The sequence below is a fragment of the Homarus americanus genome, unplaced genomic scaffold (assembly GCF_018991925.1).
Source record: "Homarus americanus isolate GMGI-L3 unplaced genomic scaffold, GMGI_Hamer_2.0 scaffold4896, whole genome shotgun sequence".
NCBI classification, from domain to species: Eukaryota; Metazoa; Arthropoda; class Malacostraca; order Decapoda; family Nephropidae; genus Homarus; species Homarus americanus.
In genome coordinates this window covers 775,831-802,017 of record NW_024749657.1, presented here as the reverse complement: position 1 = coordinate 802,017, position 26,187 = coordinate 775,831, and the positions used below count along the sequence as shown (strand labels likewise).

General features: G+C 37.2%; 1 protein-coding gene across 13 annotated transcripts in view; it reads left to right on the top strand.

Annotated features, from left to right (window-relative positions):
• The window catches only part of LOC121853648 (transmembrane protein KIAA1109 homolog), a 139,472-nt gene extending 118,795 nt beyond the window's left edge, over window positions 1–20,677 (top strand). For 9 of the 13 annotated variants that reach the window (XM_042347953.1, XM_042347952.1, XM_042347950.1 and 6 more), the window contains 9 exons: window positions 2,520–2,709; window positions 3,269–3,492; window positions 4,057–4,326; window positions 7,035–7,217; window positions 7,486–7,665; window positions 8,672–8,817; window positions 11,884–11,901; window positions 19,026–19,165; window positions 20,069–20,677. In XM_042347953.1, the coding sequence (XP_042203887.1) occupies window positions 2,520–2,709; window positions 3,269–3,492; window positions 4,057–4,326; window positions 7,035–7,217; window positions 7,486–7,665; window positions 8,672–8,817; window positions 11,884–11,901; window positions 19,026–19,165; window positions 20,069–20,267 (1,550 nt within the window). In that variant the 3' untranslated portion in view covers window positions 20,268–20,677. Of the gene's footprint in view, window positions 1–2,519; window positions 2,710–3,268; window positions 3,493–4,056; window positions 4,327–7,034; window positions 7,218–7,485; window positions 7,666–8,671; window positions 8,818–9,389; window positions 10,341–11,883; window positions 11,902–19,025; window positions 19,166–20,068 lie in introns of those variants that run through there. The other 4 variants (XM_042347960.1, XM_042347954.1, XM_042347955.1 and 1 more) reach the window with 3 other exon arrangements.
• The last annotated feature ends 5,510 nt before the right edge of the window (window positions 20,678–26,187 follow it).

Genomic DNA, 26,187 nt, shown 5'->3' with positions numbered 1-26,187 from the left:
AGACATTAATTTTAGTTTGAGGAAAGGTGACTGATATGGTAAATAAGATCAGTAGTGGTGATGGTGAGTGGTTGTGTTGGACTGGTCATTAACTGGTGGACATTGTCAGCAGACACCTGAAAGAGGCGACAGGTTTTTGAAATGTGGTGCTATAGAAGAATGCTGAAGATGATTCACACTAATACAAAAACAATTGAAAAAATACTGTAGTGTATTAAGATTGACTGGAGCAACAAGAGAACTACTGTACAATACTGGATTTTTTTTTTAATAAGGACACTTCCTTGGCCATATAATTAGGGATGAGGGTGTAATAATAGAGATATTAATGGGCAAAATAGAAGGTAGGAGAGAGAACTGGAATGAATGGAATTAACCCACACACCTTTGGCTAATTCATTGAATTTATTAGTCCCAATGCTGTGAACTTAAGATTTTTTCTCCATGTTTTTCTTACAATAGAAAAAAATATGCATACTGTATTTAGAAACAATAAAAAAAATTAATTTAATTTTCTCTTACCATGATATAGAGCATTGAAAGTTGTATGATATGATGTTACTTGTATTATTTTGACTAACTAAGTCTGCAGAAACTCACACTGTTCAATGTTTTCCATTCCTACCTATCCTATTCAATCATTGCTCTTGTTATTTCACTAAACTTCATCTTCATTAATCTTAATTTTGGTACTATTCCCCAAATCAAAGGATACAAAAAGTAGTTGCTTATCATTATGTCTTACTTCAGGAGACAGAAAACTATAACTGATGAATGAGTCAGTAACTCTTTGGGGCCACTGACCTCCTAAGACAGATGAAACTCACCCTCTCTCTACAGTCTCAGTGAACATTTTATGACACACACCCTCTCTCTACAGTCTCAGTGAACATTTTATGACACACACCCTCTCTCTACAGTCTCAGTGAACATTTTATGACACACACCCTCTCTCTACAGTCTCAGTGAACATTTTATGACACACACCCTCTCTCTACAGTCTCAGTGAACATTTTATGACACACACCCTCTCTCTACAGTCTCAGTGAACATTTTATGACACACACCCTCTCTCTACAGTCTCAGTGAACATTTTATGACACACACCCTCTCTCTACAGTCTCAGTGAACATTTTATGACACACACCCTCTCTCTACAGTCTCAGTGAACATTTTATGACACACACCCTCTCTCTACAGTCTCAGTGAACATTTTATGACACACACCCTCTCTCTACAGTCTCAGTGAACATTTTATGACACACACCCTCTCTCTACAGTCTCAGTGAACATTTTATGACACACCCTCTCTCTACAGTCTCAGTGAACATTTTATGACACACACCCTCTCTCTAGAGTCTCAGTGAACATTTTATGACACACACCCTCTCTCTACAGTCTCAGTAGACATTTTATGACACACACCCTCTCTCTACAGTCTCAGTGAACATTTTATTTTACACCCACTCTCTCTACAGTCTCAGTGAACATTTATGACACACACCCTCTCTCTACAGTCATGAACATTTTTCACACACCCTCTCTACAGTCTCAGTGAACATTTTAGCACACACCCTCTCTCTACAGTCTCAGTGACATTTTATGACACACACCCTCTCTCTACAGTCTCAGTGAACATTTTATGACACACACCCTCTCTCTAGAGTCTCAGTGAACATTTTACACACTCAGTGAACATTTTATGACACACACCCTCTCTCTAGGTCTCAGTAGACATTTTATGACACACACCCTCTCTCTACAGTCTCAGTGAACATTTTATGACATCTCTTCACATTACACACACCCTCTCTCTAGAGTCTCAGTGAACATTTTATGACACACCCTCTCTCTACAGTCTCAGTGAACATTTTATGACACACACCCTCTCTCTACAGTCTCAGTGAACATTTTATGACACACCCTCTCTCTACAGTCTCAGTGAACATTTTATGACACACACCCTCTCTCTAGAGTCTCAGTGAACATTTTATGACACACACCCCTCTCTCTACAGTCTCAGTGAACATTTTATGACACACACCCTCTCTCTACAGTCTCAGTGAACATTTTATGACACACACCCTCTCTCTACAGTCTCAGTGAACATTTTATGACACACACCCTCTCTCTACAGTCTCAGTGAACATTTTATGACACACACCCTCTCTCTATAGTCTCAGTGAACATTTTAATTACCATATATTAATGTCTGGTAACTGTATAGGCTGCCAAAGAAGTGATTAAGTTACTATATTAGACCAAAACAAAGTGTAGCCAGTTTTAAATGTGCAAGAACATGTATGAATGTAACTGCAGCTGTGGTCACATTAATTCTATACATCTTTACATGTTTCTGTAGCATAAAGGATTACAAGGTGCGGTCACTGTGGGGATACAAAATCTGGGAGGATAAGTAAAAACACGAAGTTAACCATTTTACCTTATTTTTTTCTCTGTTAATTTATGATAAAATAGAAAATATAAGTAAGAGTGAGTGCATCATCTTTTCATTTCAGTAAAAATTCGTGAAGACCCAGGAACAGAGCCAGACCACACTATTGGTGTCAAGCTGTTTGCCTCACAGTCACGCTTAGACTACATGGGCACAAGCGTCCTGATGGGCCGAGTCTCATCCTTTGGAGTAACATTGAGAGATGAGTGGAAGCTTAAGCAGTGTGCTGACTCAGATGAAGATACCACACGCAGGTATGACGATTCTTATGTGTCTTTAATCATTTTGATGCTGAAGGTAGGAAGGCCTGGCTTATGATGAACCTGTAGTGAGAAATATAGTGGGACCATTACTTGTAAAGATAGAGAAATTAACTTTGATGTAAAGGTGCACATGCCTTTGTCTTATTCTGCTACTATATTGACCATTGTTATGGCAGTGTAATCTTGTATATCTTAGGAAACCAAGAGTAAGAAAAATGCAGAAACTTTACTATTGTCTACTTAAACAGCCAATAGTGAAAGAACCTAAAGTTGTGGTAACTGCTTGTGTACAGCTGCCACTATCTTCATGATGTGAACCGTGTTGTGGGAGGTAAATAAGATTGAATCTGATCCCAATTCACTGTTGTCTATTTGTACAAATGCAACCAATATTATCATCATCTTGCATAGTTCAGAGTGAAATGCAAATAACCAGAAGCAATGCATAACAGCTCCCATTTTTTTTTTTTTTATTACTTTGACTTTTTCCTCAGAGACATGCAGTAGAAGATAACTTGATAACAATTAATTTTTTAACCATACTGTACAGAGGTGCGACTATCTTCATCCTGGGGGACCTGGAGTGGGACCAGTTGCAGCTCATCATCAGCAAGTCCACCACAGCTGACCTTTTGAAGATGCACCACAAGCTTGATGAATTCTTCTCTCAACAGTTTAAGTCCAGCAAGCGTGTCTTTTCCTCCCTCCAGCCCACCAGACATAAGTCCTCAGTCAAACAAAGACTCAGGGATGGAAACCGCAAGCTAGTTAATGGTAATCTTTTTTAAACTATTCTTTAAAAATTTTTGAACTATAACTGATGGAACTTTTGATGCATCTTATAACCAATTATTAATTAATAGTTATAGACACTCAGGTAATAAAAGGATTAAATTCCTGTACAGTGACACAATTGTAAGAAGTCAAGGGGGTCTTTAAACATTTACCTGTCTGTGTAATATACGGGAATAATTAGTTTATTATTCTGATTATACTTAAACCTGTGTTCCCTTCCCGAATATTAGTAGAAATAAAGTAATAATACATTTCAAAATGTGAAAATGAGAGAAACAAGGTCATGTAGTGGGTGGTGGCAGCACACTGCAGCAGCCATGTGGTGGGTAGTGTTTTGAAGGTTGAGAATTTTTTTTTTTCCTGGAGCATGGTGTAAGACAGATGGTGTCTGACTGAGCAAGAGAGGAGACTATAAATTCCTCTATCTCTGAAGAACAACTTTTATCATTGTGTCACATGCATCATTTGTGTGCATCCTGGATATTAGCCAGTTTTTGGATAGTACATGTGGTATTTCTTATGTTGCCCTCACTGTTGTTCCAGTCTTGGGAGTGACATCGGGCCAGGACGCTCGCCACCATCGACACTGGCAGGGTGTACTGTATCGTGTGTCTGGCCTGCGACTCACCACCCTGCCACTGCCCCTGCCAGACTCTGGGACAGTCCTGGGTGGATCACTGGAGCTCCATGGCAAAACAATCTCTCTAGCTTGTTTCCATGGTGTTAACTTCAGAAGCAAGTCTTGGGCATTATTCAGTCTTCAGGAACCATACATCAACTTCACCTCAGAAGTTCAGGAAGTGCCGGGAGACCGTAAGTTGTGCTCCACATTCATTGAACTTTAATCTTAACAGATCATATGTACAGTAATGGCTATGTATTTATTTCAGATTTACATTCAAATTCAGACCAGATATTGGGAGGTAACAGTCCTGTACTTACTAATTTTTTATAATTATTTTACAACAAAATTATACTTAAATCAGTGATGCAATCAAGACTACTAAGTCTGAGACTGATTCTAAGACCTGACTATTGAGACTGAGCCTGAGCCCTGACTATTGAGACTGAGCCTGAGCCCTGACTATTGAGACTGAGCCTGAGCCCTGACTATTGAGACTGAGCCTGAGCCCTGACTATTGAGACTGAGCCTGAGCCCTGACTGTTGAGACTGAGCTTGACCCCTGACTGTTGAGACTGAGACTGAGCCCCGACTATTGAGACTGAGCCTGAGCCCTGACTGTTGAGACTGTGGCCTGACTGTTGAGACTGAGCCTGAGACCTGACTGTTGGGAACATTCACAATTTTAATCTTTATGGATCAGCTAAAGACTAGGCCTCCAGGTAGCATCAGGATGGTTAAACTCCAGGTGGGATATGCTGGGGGGCCATTCTTTAGGTGACTACTGAGGTCCACCATCACCTGAAGATATGCCTTCCCTCCCAGGTAGTGTCAGGGAGGTTAAACTGCAAGTGGGTTAAGCTGTGGTAGCAAATCATCAAGTGAGCATTTTGTGAGCTATTCATTGGGTGATCTGCATTTATTTACATGTCTGCATAAACTGACTTATTAGAATAATTTATCTCAGTAAAAAAAATTAGGGTCTTGGTTTATAAAAGTATAATATTTTTAAGGGGTTGAAATCCCAGGATGATGGAGAGTCAGTGTTGTCTTGAAATAATCCTCATCATCATTTTATGGCCATTTTCCACGCTTCTGTGGGTTAGCCATGGTTACCTGATGGCAACTCTCCATGCTGCATGATCTCTTGCAATCTCTCTTGGCAGGTTCCTAACTCCAATGTCATTTCTTACTACCTCTCCCTATGTTAATCTTGGCCTGTCCCTGGCTCTCCTTCTCTCCAGATTTAAGCTCATGCATCTCTTCACCCAATTGGTCTCATCCATTCTCTCCACATGCTCAAACCATCTCAACTTGGCCCTATGTAGGACTTCACCAATACTCTCAATACCCAGTTACCCTCTTAGCTTTGAACAGGGCCTTCTGTCTTTCAGTGTCACATTAAACATTCACCTCATTTCAGCTTACTCAAGTATACTTTTGTCATCCCCTTTAAATATCCATGTTTCACTTTCCATACATCATCACACTTCTCAACCAACATCATATATTATTCCTTTCATTTGGAGGGAAGGTCCTCATGCTATCAATGAAGACAGCAGCTCCCTAAGCTTCTTCCAGCTACTTCTGACTCTTACAAATGAGCAGGCTTCACCACCCCCACCGGCACTGATCATGTCACCCTGGGATATATCCCCAATGTTGAGTTTCTCCAGCCTTGCTGTGGGCACATGGTTACCTATATATACCAAACACTGAGTCTGTAATATCCCACAGTCTATTGTCTACTCCACTGCACCTTTTGTGTGCCAACCTTCCACACTCATTGCACATTATTGAGTTGCTGCCAACACCTTTCTTGCAGACAGCATGTGGCCCTTTTCCACTTTCCACCATGGGTCTCTCTCCCACAACACTAATCAGTACTCTTGTTTTTGCCATGTAAATTTTCAGGCCCACTGCCTCTGTTCCATCCTTCCTTTTCTTGAATTTCACCATTACCTCTTCAATACTATCGATATCAGCACTAACTCAGCAGCATACAATAACTCCTAGGGCAGACCAGACCGGACCTAAAGTCTCGTGATAGTGCCTCCAAACACCATGATATATAGAAGGGGGCTCAAGACAAACCCCGGATGGACTCCTACTTTTACTTAAAATTTCTTACACAGTGATTTTAGAGTCCTCATATGCTGCCATAACCACTCGAACAAAACACTCCTTGACTCCTAGCTTTCTCATTGTCCACTTTATAACTTCATGTCATATCCCTTCTCTAAATCTTCATACATGTAGTACAATTTTCTCTTTTTTCTTAGATATTTTTCTTGGAGCTGCCTGGCCATAGACATTGCCTCTGTAGTCCCCCCAGCATAAACCCAAATTGCATTTCTTTTGTCTTCTCTCTCCTATATCAATTTCTCAATCACTTTTCTACAACTTTCATAACTGCTTTAGGCCTCTGTAGTTCCCGCATTCAAGTATCACCTTTACCCTTGTAAGTATTCATGATCACACTCTTACTGCAGTCATCTGGAACAGTACATTCCATCATAATTGCATTAATCAATTTGGTCACCACTGACACGCCTACATCACCTGATGCTTTTGGTATTTCTGCAACTATCCAAGAGCTGTCTTTCTATTTTCCATTTTGTCAGTTGCTCCCTCCACCCATTTGCTTTCAATCCTTGGGCTGCCCCTGTCCCTTTCATACTCCTCATATAGTATGAACTTAAGCAAATTTATAAAGATAATGCTGGATAAACATATTTGAAAGGAACAGGAATGGAAAACTAGGTATTGAATAAAAAGAATGAGTAATAGAGAAAGATAGGTCAATAAATCGACAAGAAATGGTAAAGAAGTACACTGATAGAGATATTGGTATACAGTTTGAATTTTCTGATGCTGATCCTCTTTTCTGACACACCAGCACCTCGTGACACCCACATCGTTCAGAACTTGACCTTCAGTTTGGGAGTTATGGAGCAGACTCACGCACAACACATTTCCATGGCTACTGTCTGCAGGATAACACGAAACATGGTCTTCCCGCCTCAGTTCCGCACCATTCAAGAATGGTTCCACTATGCATTTTGCACCTCGGAACTTGACAGTAAGCTTAATATAAGATTTTATTACTTAATAGTGTTACTGAATGTTTAGTTTCTTTTACTAATTATAAGGGTTCATCTTAAGTCTGTTCATGAAGATTGGTCAGTAACCATCCAGGGTGTCATAAGACATGAAACATTTCACTTGGAATCATTACACAGTATCTCTGGTGTAAAGTGTTATGTAATTGACATCATTTTAGCTTTTGTAATGAGGAAAAAATCTTACTGTAAATGAATCTTTATAACCGATGTATGTCATGTTTACAGACGTGGATCGGTTCCCTTCCCTGGACCGCAGTGACAGCTTACCTTCATCAGAGGGCAAGCGGTCATCAGCCCGCCTGCAGGACCATAACCACTCTTCAGAGACCATCTTTGCTTTACCTTCCATGCAGATTCACCTTAACACTAAACATCTGCAGACAGCAACAACGCCTGACTTTATGGGTAAATCTTTTTTTTTTTTTTTTTTAGGTACAGATGTGAAGTAGTGTACTGTACAGATGTGAAGTAGTGTACAGATGTGAAGTAGCGTACTGTACAGATGTGAAGTAGTGTACTGTACAGATGTGAAGTAGCGTACTGTACAGATGTGAAGTAGTGTACAGATGTGAAGTAGCGTACTGTACAGATGTGAAGTAGTGTACTGTACAGATGTGAAGTAGTGTACTGTACAGATGTGAAGTGGTGTACATATGTAAAATGGTATACAGAAACAGTGACATAAGTGCTCAGATAAAGTTCAGCACAAACATTACTGCCCCATAACAGAGTATCATAGATAATAATAATAATAATGGTTGCCCCTCGTGTTTGAGGATGGCCGGCCCAAGGGCCACCTAGGCATGAATTTGTTTAAAGTGTAGAAGCTGTCGCCAACACATCAACTACACTCAAAGGTAACGAGCTGCATGACCCAGTGTCAAGGAATAGTCCGAGAAAATCGGAGCACTGGCTAACCATTACTCAAGAATGCGATTCACAAATACCAATTACTGCTGGGTAGACAGGCAAATGGCATAAAGATACATACAGAATAATAAATAAATCACAAACTAGAGAGAGTAAATTTCATGAAGTTTAGGTCAGATCTCAGTGTTTCGCATGGATCAGTTATTCACTTATTAGGATAAAACAAATGGTATACTGTATTTGATATAAATAATACAGAAATTAAGTTGAAGCTAGAAAACACTTGATTGGTCACCCATGCATGTGTCAAGGTCAGGTTGGGTTTGCAGATGTATATACCAACAGTATAGTGACCAAATTGTATGTTGTCACTTTTTGTTAATTCCTAGTTTCTGTATTTGTCTTCCAAGTAGATGGAAGACACTCACTTAAGTCTCACAAAAAATAAAATAAATAAACTTTGCTTTAAGTGAAACTTTACTTGAATTTCTTGTATGAGCTACAAATAAAGAGGTGGTGCATTTTTTACTACAGTATACAGTTTGTCCAACAGATGAGAAGCCTAAAGTGGAGTGCTCACTGGTGACAGAGTTCCAGGACCACATATTTGTTGCTGTTGACGCCGAGAACTTCTTCTTCCTCCACGACATGATCGCCTCCTATGTCAAGGATACTAAAGAGAAGATGGTAAGGCATCCATGGCTTTGTTTACTTTTATCAGTCACCACCATAAAAACTAATTATGACCGAGGAAGAGCAGTTTTGACCATCCCATAGTGTCATTTAACTACTTGACCAAGTTCTGTCCTCTTAATTGTCCATAACAACCACCATAATTTGTTAAGTGAGTTTTGCCCAAATCACTGCCAGTTTTTCTTTTAATTGTTTAACCCTAAACCAATGGTTAATGAATTACCGGTAATCTCACATACTGTATTCCCAAATCCGCCAATTGAGAATTTTTGTTTTATAATAAGATGGAAAAATACATTAGTGTATTTAACAAAGTTATGAAAAAAAGCAGATTTCATTTTTACTTACTGTGACAAAGAGCATTGAAAGTTACATGATATGACATCACTTGCATTATTTTTGCTTGCTTGAGTCAGCAGTGGGACTGCCATGCTATAAGATGTTTTCCACCTTTGAATTTTTTATTACATCACTGATTTCATCTTCACTAAACTAACTTTTAGTAATGTCTTCCATATCCAATTGTTATGAAAGTATTTACTTTACGTTTTCTCTCACTTCAATAGAGAGAAGAATATTACTGATGTATGAGTCATGAATGGGACCACTAAACAGATGACTCCCCATTTTCATCAGAAAATTCTAATACTTTTTCTTTAATGCAGTATTGTACAGACATTTTTGTATTGTAAAAAGTAATTACTAGTGACCTCAGAATATCTCCTAATATGATGTGCACATGGCTTCAAAATGCCCATGATATTGGTCGGATTTCAAAAAAATTCTGAGGGGTGGGGTGCAGTATACCCCTCCTCAACCGGGTGGGCTCTCTCTGTGTTCGCAATGGTTTTCCCACCTACAAATTCTTGGAGTCCCCCTTTTGATATTCCTGGATCTGCCCCTGCACACACACCCTCTCTATCTACAGCTATTGAGCACTAACTAAGCTTGTTACAAATGCATATCACTATTTGGTAACTCTTTAGGTTAACAAACTAATGATTAGCTACTGTATTGGGCTGAAACAAAGTGCAGATAATTTTAACTGTGCTAGAATGGGTTAACATCCAGGTCCCCAAGTATTGCTGGGTAGACAGATGTAACCACAGTTGGGGGCACCGTAAATTCCGTACAGAGATACTGAATGCTGCAACACATAAGATTAGTTTAGTAAAACTATTTCATGTGAAAATTACTTTCACCCCAAAATTTACTTTATTATGCATGAACTGCTCCCCGGGACAAATTACCTTCTCTTCTTAGGTGTTATAAAACTGGAGTTTTTCAAATCTTACAAAAATCGCAATAGTATATTTTCTTATACAATTGCATGCTAGCAAGCAGAATAACAGACTGTGGGGAAAAAACATCTTTACTTATCTTACTATACTCATCTGGTGGATGCTTTTCTCCATACATACAGTCAGTCCTTTACTTACGATGGGGTTAGGGACCGACGACCAGGTCGTAAGTCGAAAATGCGAAAATAATACATAGAAAATCTAAAATGAAATACAGTACAGTAAAGGTAATCAATAATGAAAAATGAATAGTGTTTCTGTGAACTTACCTTTAATGTAGTCAGCTGAATACACGGGGCCTCAATAATTTTTTAATTAAACATGGAGACTACATTAATTGGATGAAGCAGAGGAGGAGACAAGGCTGGGTGGGTCATCAATTTTGCTTTCTAAAGACAGGCTAACATACTTGCTTGTTGAAGGTTTTGGATCATCTTTAGGGAGTGAAGAGGCAGCAGTGGGGGGACTTCTTAAAATATATGTCCAATTTAGACTGCACAGTTTGCCTTTTCTTTATATTGTAAATCTCCCTGTAGCAAGCAAGTGCATCTTGGATCTGTCTGTCAACTTTTGCAAAACGCTCAACATTTTTATCAAATTCTTCAAACATTTGCATCCCCTTATTAATAGTAGCAAATACCTCTGCCTTGTCCTTCAAAATTGTTGATATCGTCGAGTGAGAGAAGCCAAGGTCGCGTGAAATGGTTGCTACCGTTTTTCCATTTTCATATTGTATTATTATTTTCATTTTCATCTCAAAAGTAATTGACTGTCTCTTTTTCTTCTGAGCACCACCAGAACTCACTTTTACGCATGCCAGTCATTTTAAAGGGAATTAGAAACGAGCATTTTTCTTCATGCCCAATTCCATTATAATAACACAATAATGGCCAGGGACCCCGCTCTTGCCAAGTGAAGTTTGGATGTTGGCAGTCGCAGTGGCTGATATTTGGGTGTTGACAAGTGGCAGTGTTACCATGAGGTCATTGGGTTTGTTTTTACTTATTTTACCTTTACAGATATTGTCCATGAATTAATTTCCTCAACTTTCCTAACTTACTTACAAACACACATAGAAACAACTACAAAGGCTTCTGGAGGGAAACAGGGTGTTTACCAGTGGAGGCTGGCCTAAAACAAAGTGCAGGAACACCATACACACTTAAATGTCTTGGCGGAAAAGGACGGTGTCTATTGACATTGGCCACAGTTTAAGGATTAAAAGTTAAAAAGAAAAAAATGGCAGTGAATTCAATGTGGCCGAGTGATTCACTTAGCGATGATCAGCCAGTAAACCCCAACATATTGTAATGGTTGTGAGGATAACAAAAGTGGTTAGAGCTTTGTCAACTGGCCAACTGTTGGTTACACTTATTGTGTTCAGAGAATCTTCAAACCCACAATACAGAGACAAATAGTTCATGTTTTATGTCTCACCTGTGTACCATAAATTGATGAGACATTTCCTGAACAGTGTGAATATATGTTTTACTGCAAGACATACAAAGTTGCCATACACTCTTTTTAACGTGTTATGTCGAGTGTTCTTTGATAGATTTTTGTGGCTTTTATTCAGTGCAGTGCTCACAAACAGTCAGTCAGTGATGACTGTTCATTGTAACATACATGAGGGAAGGACTGCTGCTTACGTCTATAAATCTTTTCAACATTTGTGAATTTTTATTATGAGTTATTGTCATCCTGTTCCATATATGAATTATTAATTATATTATCCATGTATTTGTGCCGCATTGTTCAGGCCAGGAAAACTAAAGTGGTGAGTTTCTTCTGAGAGAGATATCACTGAGGCTTCCTTCTTAGAGAGATATCACTATGGCTTCCTTCTTATAGAGATATCACTAAGGCTTCCTTCTTAGAGAGATATCACTAAGGCTTCCTTCTTAGAGAGATATCACTAAGGCTTCCTTCTTAGAGAGATATCACTAAGGCTTCCTTCTTAGAGAGATATCACTAAGGCTTCCTTCTTAGAGAGATATCACTAAGGCTTCCTTCTTAGAGAGATATCACTATGGCTTCCTTCTTAGAGAGATATCTACTTCCTTCTTAGAGAGATATCACTTCCTTCTTAGAGAGATATCACTATTCCTTCTTAGAGAGATATTACTAAGGCTTCCTTCTTATAGAGATATCACTATGGCTTCCTTCTTATAGAGATATCACTAAGGCTTCCTTCTTAGAGAGATATCACTAAGAGCACTTCCTTCTTAGAGAGGCTTCCTTCTTAGAGAGATATCACTAAGGCTTCCTTCTTAGAGAGATATTACTAAGGCTTCCTTCTTAAGAGACTTCTATAGAGAGATATCACTAAGGCTTCCTTCTTAGAGAGATATCACTAAGGCTTCCTTCTTAGAGAGATATCACTAAGGCTTCCTTCTTAGAGAGATATCACTATTCCTTCTTAGAGAGATATCACTATGGCTTCCTTCTTAGAGAGATATCACTAAGGCTTCCTTCTTATAGAGATATCACTATGGCTTCCTTCTTATAGAGATATCACTAAGGCTTCCTTCTTAGAGAGATATCTACTAGAGGGCTTCCTTCTTATAGAGATATCACTAAGGCTTCCTTCTTATAGAGATATCACTAAGGCTTCCTTCTTAGAGAGATATCACTAAGGCTTCCTTCTTAGAGAGATATTACTAAGGCTTCCTTCTTATAGAGATATCACTATGGCTTCCTTCTTAGAGAGATATTACTAAGGCTTCCTTCTTAGAGAGATATCACTAAGGCTTCCTTCTTAGAGAGATATCACTAAGGCTTCCTTCTTAGAGAGATATCACTAAGGCTTCCTTCTTAGAGAGATATCACTAAGGCTTCCTTCTTAGAGAGATATCACTAAGGCTTCCTTCTTAGAGAGATATCACTAAGGCTTCCTTCTTAGAGAGATATCACTAAGGCTTCCTTCTTAGAGAGATATTACTAAGGCTTCCTTCTTAGAGAGATATCACTATGGCTTCCTTCTTAGAGAGATATTACTAAGGCTTCCTTCTTAGAGAGATATCACTATGGCTTCCTTCTTAGAGAGATATCACTAAGGCTTCCCTCTTTGTAGTACTTTAGCTGTTTCTCATTTATAAGGTGAGGCATTGCAGAAAGGTTTTTTTAAGAGAGAGAAAGAGTGAATTTGCCCGTAGTATATTACCTCAAATGAACTGCCAAACAACCAACAAAAAAGTCAACTTATTTACGAAAGAACTGTATTTTATGGGAGTTGAATGAATACTAAGTCATACTCTTGATGTCACCTGCTGTACATGAATACTTGTATTGTAAGGTAGCAACCCTGAGGTGAAGTTGTTGTTTTATATCATGGTGTTGACATAAGTACAGTCACCCAGAAAGTCCCGTCGCTAACCATGAACCCCGAGATTCAGAATCTTGAATCCGAAGCATTTATGGACAGAATAATGTATCAGTGTCTACTGCTTCGGGTTCACGAGTCTGAATCGTGGTTCGCGACAGGACTTTTTTGGGTGACTGTACAGTACAGTACATACAGCTGCAGAAGTCTCCTCCATATCATGTGTCATAACCCCATCAGTTATGACTTAAATTCATCTACAGGTTGCACCAATAAAATGTACCTAATTTTAAATACAGTACGTACGTGTATTTCTGTAATTATTTAACATATTTTTGTTTTGTCTGTAGATAATTGAAGGAGACACTTGGGAGTTTACAGTAATATGGTTTTGACTACGCCACAAAAAGTGAAAGGTGTTGAACTGTACATTGAAACAAAATCTGTGATACAGACTCAACATCGCTGTTGTTGTCACTTTAAGGGGAGCATTCGGCTGAAGCACGGAATGCGTTAATAATTGAACAATCAATATCAATTTCATGTCGGCAATTAAGGACACTAAATTCATTGTTACTAGACCCCTGAATTGGTTCTGCCTAATCCCTGATACCTGATTTTTTCCTTATACTCTTATCAAATTTCAAAATCCTACTTCTCCATAACTTCTTGCTAGATTACATTGAAATTTAGGTGTATTATAGGAAATCTACACCTCTTGAATGTGACATATAGATATTTCTGATTATTGCTTTTGTTGTGGGTGCATGAATTTTTTCCTAACATAATTTTTTCTTCCAAATATTTATAAAGATAAATCAGCAAATAATAAACAAAGCCAAATATAAAGAAAATCTATATGTTCAGCTTCCCAAAATATGTTATTCTACTACTTAGCTTTTGTTTTATTAGAATCGGCCCATAAATGGGACCTCTCCCTCACTTCTTTTGTGTGTAACCGCGGTGTACAAGACTGGTCCTACTATTAGCTATCTGAGAAAGTTGCCAGATACTAATTTTTACTAAGTGATTGGTATTACTTTACACCAAAATATTATTATAAATACTTTTCTACAGCTTGTGCTACATAAACAAAAGGGCCCTCTAAACGAAGTGGAGGGGTAGAACAATCATGCATAGCTACATAAATATTATGAATCACGCAATCAAAATATGTCAGCAGATAGCCATAGGCAACAGCTTTCCTCAGGAATTTTTCTGAATATTTTCGTAATTTAATGATTTTCATTGTTTTTCAGCCGGACACTCCCCTTAACTTCAGAAGAGTGCCAACATTAAAATCAATTCACTGTATTGTGACCAAATGTAAGGAAAACAGAACAGTTTATAATCTTAATAAAAGGGCATCAGGTAGACCAAGGACCTCAGGGACACTGGAGAACATTGATGCTGTGCAGCACTCAGTGGTTAGCAGTCCATGAAAAGGGCATTGAAGGTGTTCACAAGAATTGGTTCTGTGACCAACGTCCCTGAGGTCCTTGGTCTACCTGATGCCCATTTATTTAGGTTATGAATGGTTCCGTTTTCCTTACATTTGGTCACAATACAGTGAATTGATTTTGATGTTGACGGTGCCTAGTATGGGCCAATAGGCCTGCTGCTGTTTCCTCCATTCTTATGTTGGTCCATGGCTGCCAACAGCTTTATGTTGGGCATTGTGTTGTCTTTGTCAGTTATTCTCTCATACATCAAAGATTGGACTACATGTTATCCTTAGCTCTGAGTGCTAAAAAACAAGGAAGCAAAAATTTTTGTAAGTGGCCAAGTGTGGCAGCCATATGTCATTACAAGTCTCATCAGGCTGTTGTAGGCTTTTGTTTGGCTGCTCTTGAGACCCTTCTTGTTTTCATCAAGGACTGGAGGTTGTAGTAGTAGCAGTTTCCTGCTGAATTTCTAGATTTACCTCCTTTGTGATTTCATTTTTTTATGAGTAGTGGTCCGAGATATTTAAAGTCCTTCACTTAACAATATTAAGGTCACCAGTTTGCCCCTGTTAGACTACTGGTTCTTCTGCTCCTGATACTTTCATCACTTTTGTTTTCTTCTCATTCATTTTGAGTCTTACTCTCACAGCTGATAATTTGAATGGCCGTAAAAGACGTTTCACTCCTGCATATGCTTAACTGTTACATCTTGTAGTTTTGTACCTTCTTTTATGGCTTACATTGTTCTATAGACCTTGTCCAACACAAAGTTAAAGGAGGCCATGGACAACAGACACCTCCACTCTACACTCTTTTGTGGTGTTGAAATAATATGACCTTCTTTAATCCTAGTTTTATACATACAGTACAGTATTTTACTGATGGAGTAACATTTCCTCATCATGGTAATCAACTTTTCTGGAATGTTAAAATCCTCATAAGATGTTCCAAAAGAAAGATTGGTGATAGTGAAAGTTAGAATGTTAAAAAGTAGTTCCCTAAATCCTTAATATGGATAATATTTTTCACACTTGTTCTTTTGGGCAAGATTTACAGGTATATGCGTGTGCATTTATATGTGTATGTGCAATATATCATCATCATCAATTTTTAAGGCCATTTTCCATGCGTGTGAGTCAGCTGCGATTACCTGGCGGCAACACTCCACGCTGCATGGTTTCTTGCAGCTTCTCGTTAGGTTCTTTATTCTCGAACACTTTATTAGCCTCTCCCTATGTCATTCATGGCCAGCCCCTGGCTCTCCTCCCTTTCACATTTAGACTGTGTGTATTTCTTGACCCAGTTGATCTCATCCAGTCTCTCCATGTGTGTGTGTGTGTGTGTGTGTGCACGTATTTTATTTAATGGTCAAATTACATTGACAAAATTTGATCTTAATTTACTTTCCCAGAATAATTTATACTGGATGCAGTTATTTTGATGACCAGTTGAAATTGGTTGAACTCATTTGCCCATAGAAGGAGCTGGACTTCAAAATTTCCACTACCCAGGGAAAGGAGGATTTCTCATAAATTGTAATTACAGGTATACCCCCATATCCCAAAATTCTATTCTTACACTTGTTCTTCACTACCCGAGTGATTTTCACTTATCCAAAAGAAGGTTTGCCCAAAAATTCAAATCGCGCTCGCCAGGCGCAGCCCGGGAGTCAGCTAATTCACCCCCCTTCCTTCGCATTCCGCTCAGCCTGCATCATCTCGTGGGCCTTTTGCTTAGTGTTTAGTGAAACTGAAGTGATCTCTCTCTATCCGTGTATATTTATTTCATCCTTTTGTGAATGTGTTTGCAATGATATCCAAGCATTGTGCTGATCCTTTGGCTACCCCCACCATTGGTAAGAGACCGTGTAAGCTTGTGATAACAGAAAACAAGCTTGAAATAATGACTTCCTGAATGTGGGAAGACTTTTAGCCAATTTCATTATTTTTAGGTATAATGTTGGGGTTTCCTTGCAGTTTGGAAATTCCAGCAGTCAGGTAGGATTTTTGTTATTTGTGAACCAATTTCGTTTTGGGGTATAATATTGGGGCCGTCTTGTTGGGGAACCGAACCCTATTTTTCCCATTCATTGTTATTAGCCATTTACAAGGAACCTAACCCATTTGGATATTGAGGGATACCTGTACTGTACAATACTTACTAACAATTTTCCATCAGGTAACATATTTTTGTAACAGTAAGTCCTCATGCCACACAAGAAGTGTTATCATAATATATGAGTGGTACAATACTGTACAGTACAAGTCAACATAGTTGGACAAGTCTCAGGTAAGTGTCACATATTAGATAGAGTGAATAACACTTCAGTTGTGGCCAGCACATATTTACAAATGGATATTTAGATGCAAGTATTAGAACCATGATACTAAACTCAAATACATACATTTAAGGCCTAAATGGGGAGACATTAAATCTATTACAGGTTGTACCTCTCTAGTCCGGCAACCTCGGGACCTGACTGGTGCCGGACCATGGAAATTCACCCTTTTCCTGGATAGATAGTGACTTGTGCTTATGCTTGGAAGCACTAGCACCACTTTCTCTGCATCATGGTCTCTTTGAAGACATATTGAAGGGTTAAGTGTCGTATAGTAGCTTCTCAAATTTCGCGAGTTTTTAATTCTTAACGTATTTTATTGGAACACAAAAAAATAAATAAATAAAAATTTTGACGGCAGAAACTTGAATTTCGACGGGTTTGAACGGCCCGCCAACGTGCAGACGACGTGCATAATCGTGTAAACAGCGTCATTTCTCTTATTCAGTAATAAACAATAATGAATCTTTTGTACAAAAAGACATTCAGTAATAAACAATAATGAATCTTTTGTACATGTCTTTTTTATTGAATTAATGTTTATGTGTGCAAAATGAGCATTACAATTCATTAATAATACGTAGAATATTAAAACACACGAGGAAATGACACAGCAGTGTTTTTGTTGATTACAAAACCAGTGACTGACTGGTTCTACCTATAAAACTGAAGAAAATAAGACCCTGGCTGTAGCTGTAGTAAAATTAATATGGTTGTTTTAAGTGATGTTAATAAATGGAACAATAGAAGTAGCTAACGATAATGGTAAAGAAAAAAAAGAGAGATCGCGTATGTAAGTGCGCATGCGCACACGTGAAAACATATCGTCATTACTTTACATAAGAATATGAAAGCAACACTTATTTACTGTTCATATATATTTTAATTAATGTTTCTGAATTTGTTTTTATTGAATTAATGTTTGTGTGTGCAAAATTAACAATACAATTTATTAATAATACGTGGAATATTAGAGGAGACGAGACGGCTGCCGGCATTGTTTATGTTAAAGCTTACAAAACCAGTGACTGATTGGTTCTACATATAAAACTGAAGAAAATAAGACCCTGATTTTAGCTGTAGTAAAATTAATGTAAAAAACTTAATATGGTTGTTTAAAGTACCTGTAATGTTATTTAATGTTAATAAATGGAACAATATAAGTAGCTAACCATTAATGGTAAAAAAAAGTGAGACTGCGCATATGTAAGTGCACACATGTGAAAACATATCGTCATTACTCTACATAAGAATATGAAAGCAACACTTATTTACTGCTCATATATATTGAAGGGTTAAATGTTGTACTCTGTATAGACAAGCAGAGAGAGAGAGAGAGAGAGAGAGCAGCCGAACTGCCGGATGTAAACAAACCTTAATTTCCCGCGGCTTTTTTTTTTTTTAAGGGGATTAGCCCACCCGGGCATAGGTCACTGACCCACATTGGGGCCTGAGGGGCAAAAATTTAATACTCCTGTAATAATAATAATAATTCAGATAAGTAAAAAAAAAAAAAAAAAAAAAAAGAAGGAGCTGCCTATCTACCTATTGGACAAACTAAAGTCGTTCCGGACCACGGGAGTTTCTGGACCACAGAATGCCAGACTAGAGAGGTGCAACCTGTATTACAAACCTGTGGATTCAAATTTACCGTAGTTTTCAGAAATAAAGTGAATTCTGACTAGTATGTTTCTTCACAATTTATAAGCACAAGAGATTCCATTTGTCACTTTCTTGGTTATGAAAAGTTTCCATAACCAAGAAGCACAAGTTTGAGAAATAAATACTAATTTCAGTCGTGTGCTGATAATGAGAACAACAAGGAGAGCGCAGATAAGAAACCCAAGGTGGTGCGAGTCAATGAGCCAACCCAGCTGCTTCAACAAGACTGGAGGGAGTTCACCTGCCCCACCTGGCATCTGGAACCTACAGTCAGGTACCATAGATCTTACCAGCTTCTTGTAACATACGTTTATCCTCTGTTGTGCCAGTGACTCACAGCAGTTGTACTTGCACAACCTCCAGATTTATTTGTCATACCTGTATTCTCCACTTTGATATCAAACAACTCAACCATTTACAATATCTCGCCTCCACCATACAGCACCACGTTCAGCCCTGCCACATGTATGTGCTCAGCTGTCGTGTGCTTTGTTTACATCTATTTGCTACACAAGATTATTAAGGTTTGTATTCACAATCGGAAAAGTGTTCTTTAAAATATTGAAGATTAATATTTCACATTTTTCTGACTCAAGTCATTAAATCATTGTATTTCAATTTTTTTTAATACAATACAATACAGTAATTTATACTTATAAATATTTATCTGTGTTCTTCATTTGTTTATTTATCTTCTGTATGAATTGTCTTTAGTTTTCACTTTAGTTAGGAGAGGAGACCCAAAATTACTGCCCATGAATGCATCCTAAGTTTTTACAGTTATGCCTGTGGGAAAAAACATTTTCTACTTTTTTAATTTACACTCTAGTTTTCAGAAATGCATCTTGAATGTAAACAGAGGATTTGCTGTAAATGTGTAATGAATTTTTTACCTTTCAGATTAGTGCCCCATACTTTTGCAAAATGCACTTCCAAGCATGTAGAAACCTTCAGCTTCTTAAGACTCAAGTACCTCCAGGCCTTGGCACAGATATCTACATTTGTTGGAATCAGCACATACCCATGTTACCTTCAGTTAACACCCACATTTAAAAATATATAAAATCCTCGCCTCATTTTTACAGATTCTCTGCCTTTAACAATACTGTACTCTTTAAATTATTGTAATTAGACCCAGTGTATATTTTGACACTCAATGACTCACCTTGTTTTGCAGGCTTTTGTCTTGGGCCACAAAGAACCTGGAGCCTTATGGTGTGGACTACATCCTGCAGAAACTTGGTTTCAGTCATGCTCGAACTACAATTCCTAAGTGGCTCCAACGAGGGTGTATGGATCCTCTTGATAAAGTTTTGTCTTTGCTTATGTTTCGCATGATAGCAGCCATATATGACCATGATACTGCCAACAGGTAATAGGTAAGACTACAGTTGGCCTCTCAACCTAATGATATGTAACACTATTTGAGTCTTTCTTGAAATCTTGAAGTTAGTAAGACAGTGGAAAAAAAGTATTTCCTGTCAAGTAGTGTTAGCTACCTTCATAATACATTTACTTGTAAAAAAAAATTATATTGGATTTATGAAGAAAAAATCATTAATTTATGAGAAAAAATTATTAGCTGAGTGAATATAGATGTTATGTTAATTTGTGACACCACACAAAACCAAACTTTCCTAACCTGATGAAACAAGTCACCTGCAGATAGTAATGGTTTAACAGAAACAATCACAACATTCACCATCACCTAGTACAATATAGTTGATTTTGTATTTCTCAGTTTCACAAAAAAAATAATTATAATTTCTAAATGACATTGGATACTTTACTTAATGGTTTAACAGAAACAATCACAACATTCACCATCACCTAGTACAATATAGTTGATTTTGTATTTCTCAGTTTCACAAAAAAAATAATTATAATTTCTAAATGACATTGGATACTTTACTTCATAGTAATAGAATTATCAATTTATGAAGTACACATCACTATTCCCAGCAAATACTAAAATTTCTACTTAAGAGATCAACAGAATCCAATTTCCAGATGGCTAATGCCTCCATACATAATCTTGGCTTGTGCCCCTAGACTGTATATGCTGTAATTCTTTGTTATGTGGTAAGCCCTGGTAGCTATATTAAGAAGTCAGCCATGTTGGGGCACAATATATATTAAAATACAACCCAGAACTCACTTCAAGATATGTCCAGTATATACATATTACCCACAACCTGGGATACACTATATAATAACAACTCATTAGCATCCTTATCATGATAAAAATTACCTCTATTTCAGTCTCAAAAAATATTTAGAGATAATAGTAATCTAGCACTAGGAATTATTACCAGTAAAATTTCTTATTATGTGAGCAAGACCAGTGAACCTGTACTCATAAACATCAGGTGACATAGCTAGGCTTATAAACCTCTTCTGATTATTCATCAATAATATATATTTTCAGAGTATTGAAAATCACTTGACTGTTATTCTTTAGGTATAAGGCAGACATAATAGTATTTATATAGTCTTGAGAACATATATGTATAGTACAGTATTGTCATATTTGATGATTTTATCCATCACAAGACTGGATGCATTACCGTTAAGACGTACTTTTCATACAGTCACTAAAACAACCAGAAATTTATAATACATGAGGATCAAAGCCTCACACTAATAATCTAAAAATTAATAAATTTTTACTAGTACAGCACTGTATGTAGATCCACTGTTTATATAGAAAGTACAGTACACCATGACATCCAATTTCACAATTTGTTAACTTTTTTTCCAGTGGCTGTTTGCAAAGAAAGTCTTTTCAAACATACAAAATACAGTACACAAAAAAATATATTGTCAGTACAGTACATGAAAATATCTAGTCATAACCAGACAAACAAAATTACTGGTAAAATATGGTGCTTCAAAGAGCAAGTGTCTTGGGCACTGCTACATGAGTTTATTTCTCTCATGAAGAAGTTAAATAGGACTTGAAGGTAGCAGGTGTGTATACAGTATAGGTCAACCAACTTCCCATGTATAATATGGAGGAAAATCTTGCTTCTCCAATTGTAATAGAAAACCTCTGCTGGAGCCTAGACTTGCACAATATATTATCCAAAATCCAGAAATCTTTTGAAAAGAAAGCCTGATTATTACATTGTTTACACACCATATATGGCTCTTCCTGTGGTTTGACTGTAAATGGTTCTGAGAATCATTTCCTGGCACATTTTTTTTCATCTAATCATCCATTTGTACTTACCTTAACACTTGCTCTTAATACAAGTTTGTCATGGATTTAGATGGAAAGGATCATGAGGCCACAACCAACTTTAGGACCAAAAGAAAGCACCAGACACTCCTGCCTGATCTCTTAACTTTTGTAGAGATATTGGATGAAACTTCATTGTTGCATCGCCAGCATGAATTGTGTAATGTTTACCTGCATTAATGGTATTTAAAGTTAAGCAATATTTCAGTGATGGAGGAACTGATTTTCATCCTGTTTGTGCCATATGTGTTGAACATCCTCATAGGTTTTGAACCAAATGAGCCTAGTCACCACAACACTTAACTGTAGGAAAGTTTAGTTACTATCTATTAAGCTGAAGAGAAAATTACAGGTTTTATAGCACTTATTTCAACTTAAGTAGTTAAACTTCAGGCTCTGGGTTTCACTCGCTCCTTTCTTGACCAATTGGGTTAAGAGGTGCACGAGCCTAAATGTGGAAAGGAGGAGAGCCACGGGTAGACCAAGAATGACATGGGGAGTGGTTGTAAGAAATTACATAAGAATTAGGAACTTGACAAGAGACTGCTAGAGGCCATGCAGCATGGACAGCTGTCATCAGGTATCAGGCCATGAGTCGATGATGATAAGTATTGCAATATATATTGAGAGAAATTAAACTAACTGACAGACAATAGTTTATAAAGTATGTAGCAACTGGACTCCAGCTCAGCGATATATAATATAGTATGAGTACAGTAATTTATTTATATAATGGCTGCTATTTATCATTTACACAAAGACCAATTTTTTTTTACCTTTACTGTTTATTGAGCATTGAAAGTTTATTGAATTATTATTTTAATAGGAACATATAATGAAGAGAGAGAAATATATACAGTCAGTCCCCGACTTACGATGGGTTTAGGGACCGACGACCAGGTCGAAAATGCGAAAATGATATATAGAAAATCTAAAATGGGTGTCTCTTTTTCTTCTCAGCACCATGAGAATTCTCACTTTTACGCTTGCCAGCCATTTTAAAGGGAATTACGAACGAAAAATTTTTCAGTACACAGCGCGATCACTGACGTCGGGACTCGAAAATACGTAATTAAAAAAAAAAAAAAATTGTACGACTGTGGTGGTCGTAAGTTGAGTAGGTCATATGTCGAGGAGTACCTGTTTTCAGATTGGAAAAATATTTTAACAATTTTTTTACAGGAGTGATGATTACAAATGTAATATATAAAAAAAAACACTTTTCAAGTAGTCTGTGATACTTCAGGCCTACAATCTGTATCATAATTATTTAATATTTATCTATTTGTTCATTTAGTTATGAGCTTGTGAATGTTTTTTTTTTTTATTTAATTGTTTTGTGATGAGAATACTGCAGATGTATTTATTTTCCTTCTATTAAAATAAAGCCTTATAAAATGGTACTATATTATCATACTTTTCTTAAAATATTTTGTAGATTTAAAATATTTATTGTAGATCATTCCATTTGATTTAAAAAAATTATTAATTTTTTTATAAACTTTATATCGGAAATACAATTTCTAGCTACAGTATATGTACAGTAGCTAAAATAACTATCTGTGCAGGTGGGAGTCGATATGCTCCGAAATTTTACGTGTTACTAGTGACAGCCCTCATATACCAATATTTATCATCCATGTTCTCATATTGTTTTCCACAAAGTATGTACAGATAGTTCTTTTAGCTACTGTACAATAGCATACAAAAATAATTGTAGTGCAAAGTGTAACAGCTGAGGGTGTGGCTACTACAGAATAGATACTTTACTGTCTGTGCTGTACACACTGCTGTTAATAATTATCAGTAGGCCCTGTCTTCATGATAAAAAATATACAACATTGTGATCTATTGAGAGATGGCAAGAAATTGTATTGTCAAGATTATTCTTCCAGAATGGATAAACAGTATACAGTACAGTAGGACCTCAGAAACTCAGAATTTTTGGTTTTCTGAACAGGACCTCTTTCCTTTACAGCCCAACCACACCCTAAATCATGTAGAATTTCATTGGTGAAGTCCCAGAGGTAAATAATTGATCAGTTTAGTGCTGCACAGTTATTTAGTTGAATTTTCTTAAAATTATATACAATATTGGTTGTTACAGTTCTTATCTTATAAGCAACAAATCACTTTACTAAAACGAGTTAGTCGTGATTATGCATACAGTACTAAGTGTCACAACAGTGCTTTGTTGTTTCCAATAACAAAAACTGTGGGGTTGTTGAAAATAAATTCCTCTCAATAGCCGTGCACCACTGAAGTGAACATTTATAAATTCCCAAAGATAACATTAACAGGCTGAATCAACTGATACTCTTAAGGCAGCTAGCCAACCAGCTTTGCTGCCTTGGCCACACATCTACACTGTTGCCAGTTACATTCACTGTTCTTTGGAGCTATGTCACTTTTCTTTTAATTTACAATAACACGGTACAACACACTGTACAGTAGTAGTGCTGCGAACCTGCCCAATTCAATACTGATCATTGTCTCAAGGCCTGGTGCAGCTCATGTACAATAGCAAAGGTTGGCAGTTATATTTTAACCCTTTTAATGCAATTCCTGCATCCTATGCAGCAGAGAACATCAGTGCGATCGCCACACCACATGCAGTAATAATTTTCCCGCCCATACTTTGAATCTTATTGGCAAATAAACTCATTCCATTTGATCACCTGGTATATTGGCAAATAAACTCATTCCATTTGATCACCTGGTATGTTGAAGGTATTGGCCTGCCAGTGACTTCTCAGTCATGACAGAATAGATTAGAGTCCAAGCATCCACACCACGGTCTGAGTGCCCAGGAAATTGAAGAATGATTGTGGTTGTCTGGTAGTGAAGAAGATGCAGATGACCCAGGATATGATAGTAGTATTGTGTGTGAGTATATGAGTGTGTACAGTATGTGATGAAATGAGACATACTGTACTAGGCAGAGCTGAGCTGCAGTTTTGTGGATGTGTGTGTGTGTGTGTGTGTACAGTCGACCCTCGTTAATTCGGACTAATAGGGGGGAAGGGTGTCCGTTTTAGCCGATTGTCCGAATTAACCGATTTAGTGGTTAATATTGCATTATATTTCAAAGTCATTGTTTTCGTCACGATTTTATCCCACTTTCCACTGTAATACGTACGTAATTTCAGCAAAAATATTACATTTCCGTGAATGTATTATATCAAGCACAGTATGAATAGAATATCATTGTAATATAACAGTATTTTAACCGAATACTATTAAAAAAACGAATAACATCTCAAGAACATCGGAAGCTTAGGTAAAATCTTTTGTTTTCGTCATGTATTTTACATTGAAATACATCACGTTTCAGCAAAACTACTATTTATTTCCGAGAATATATTCATTCAGGCACAGTTTAGGTAAAATATACGTGTGATGTAACAGTTTTTTAACTGAAGACGATTCGAAAAACGCGTACCCTCTAGCCCTGCTCAAGGAGAGGACTGGGAGAAGCTGTTTGGTGCTGCAGACGATGACAAGGAAAATGATTTGGATGGATTTTAATGAAAATATTCAGAAATATGGCATCGTTGTATTTTTTCAAGTCAATTAGGATAGAATATTATTGTAATACAACAGTTTTTTAATTGAAAACCATTCGAAAAGCAATTACGGCAACATCTTTTGAACGAAAGAAAGCGAAAGTCATTGTTTTCGTCACAATTTTATCCCACTTTCCACTGTAATACGTACGTCATTTCAGCAAAAATATTACATTTCCGTGAATGCATTATATCAAGCACAGTATGAATAGAATACCATTGTAATATAACAGTATTTTAACCAAAAACTATTAAAAAAACGAGTAACTTCTCTTGAACATCGGAAGGTTAGGTAAAATCTTTTATTTTCGTCATGTATTTTATCCTATTTTACATTAAAATACATCACGTTTCAGCAAAACTACTATTTATTTCTGAGAATATATTCATTCAGGCACAGTTAAGGTAAAATATACGTGTGATGTAACAGTTTTTTAACTGAAAACGATTCGAGAAACAAGTGTACCGTCTAGCTCAGTGGTTCTCAAC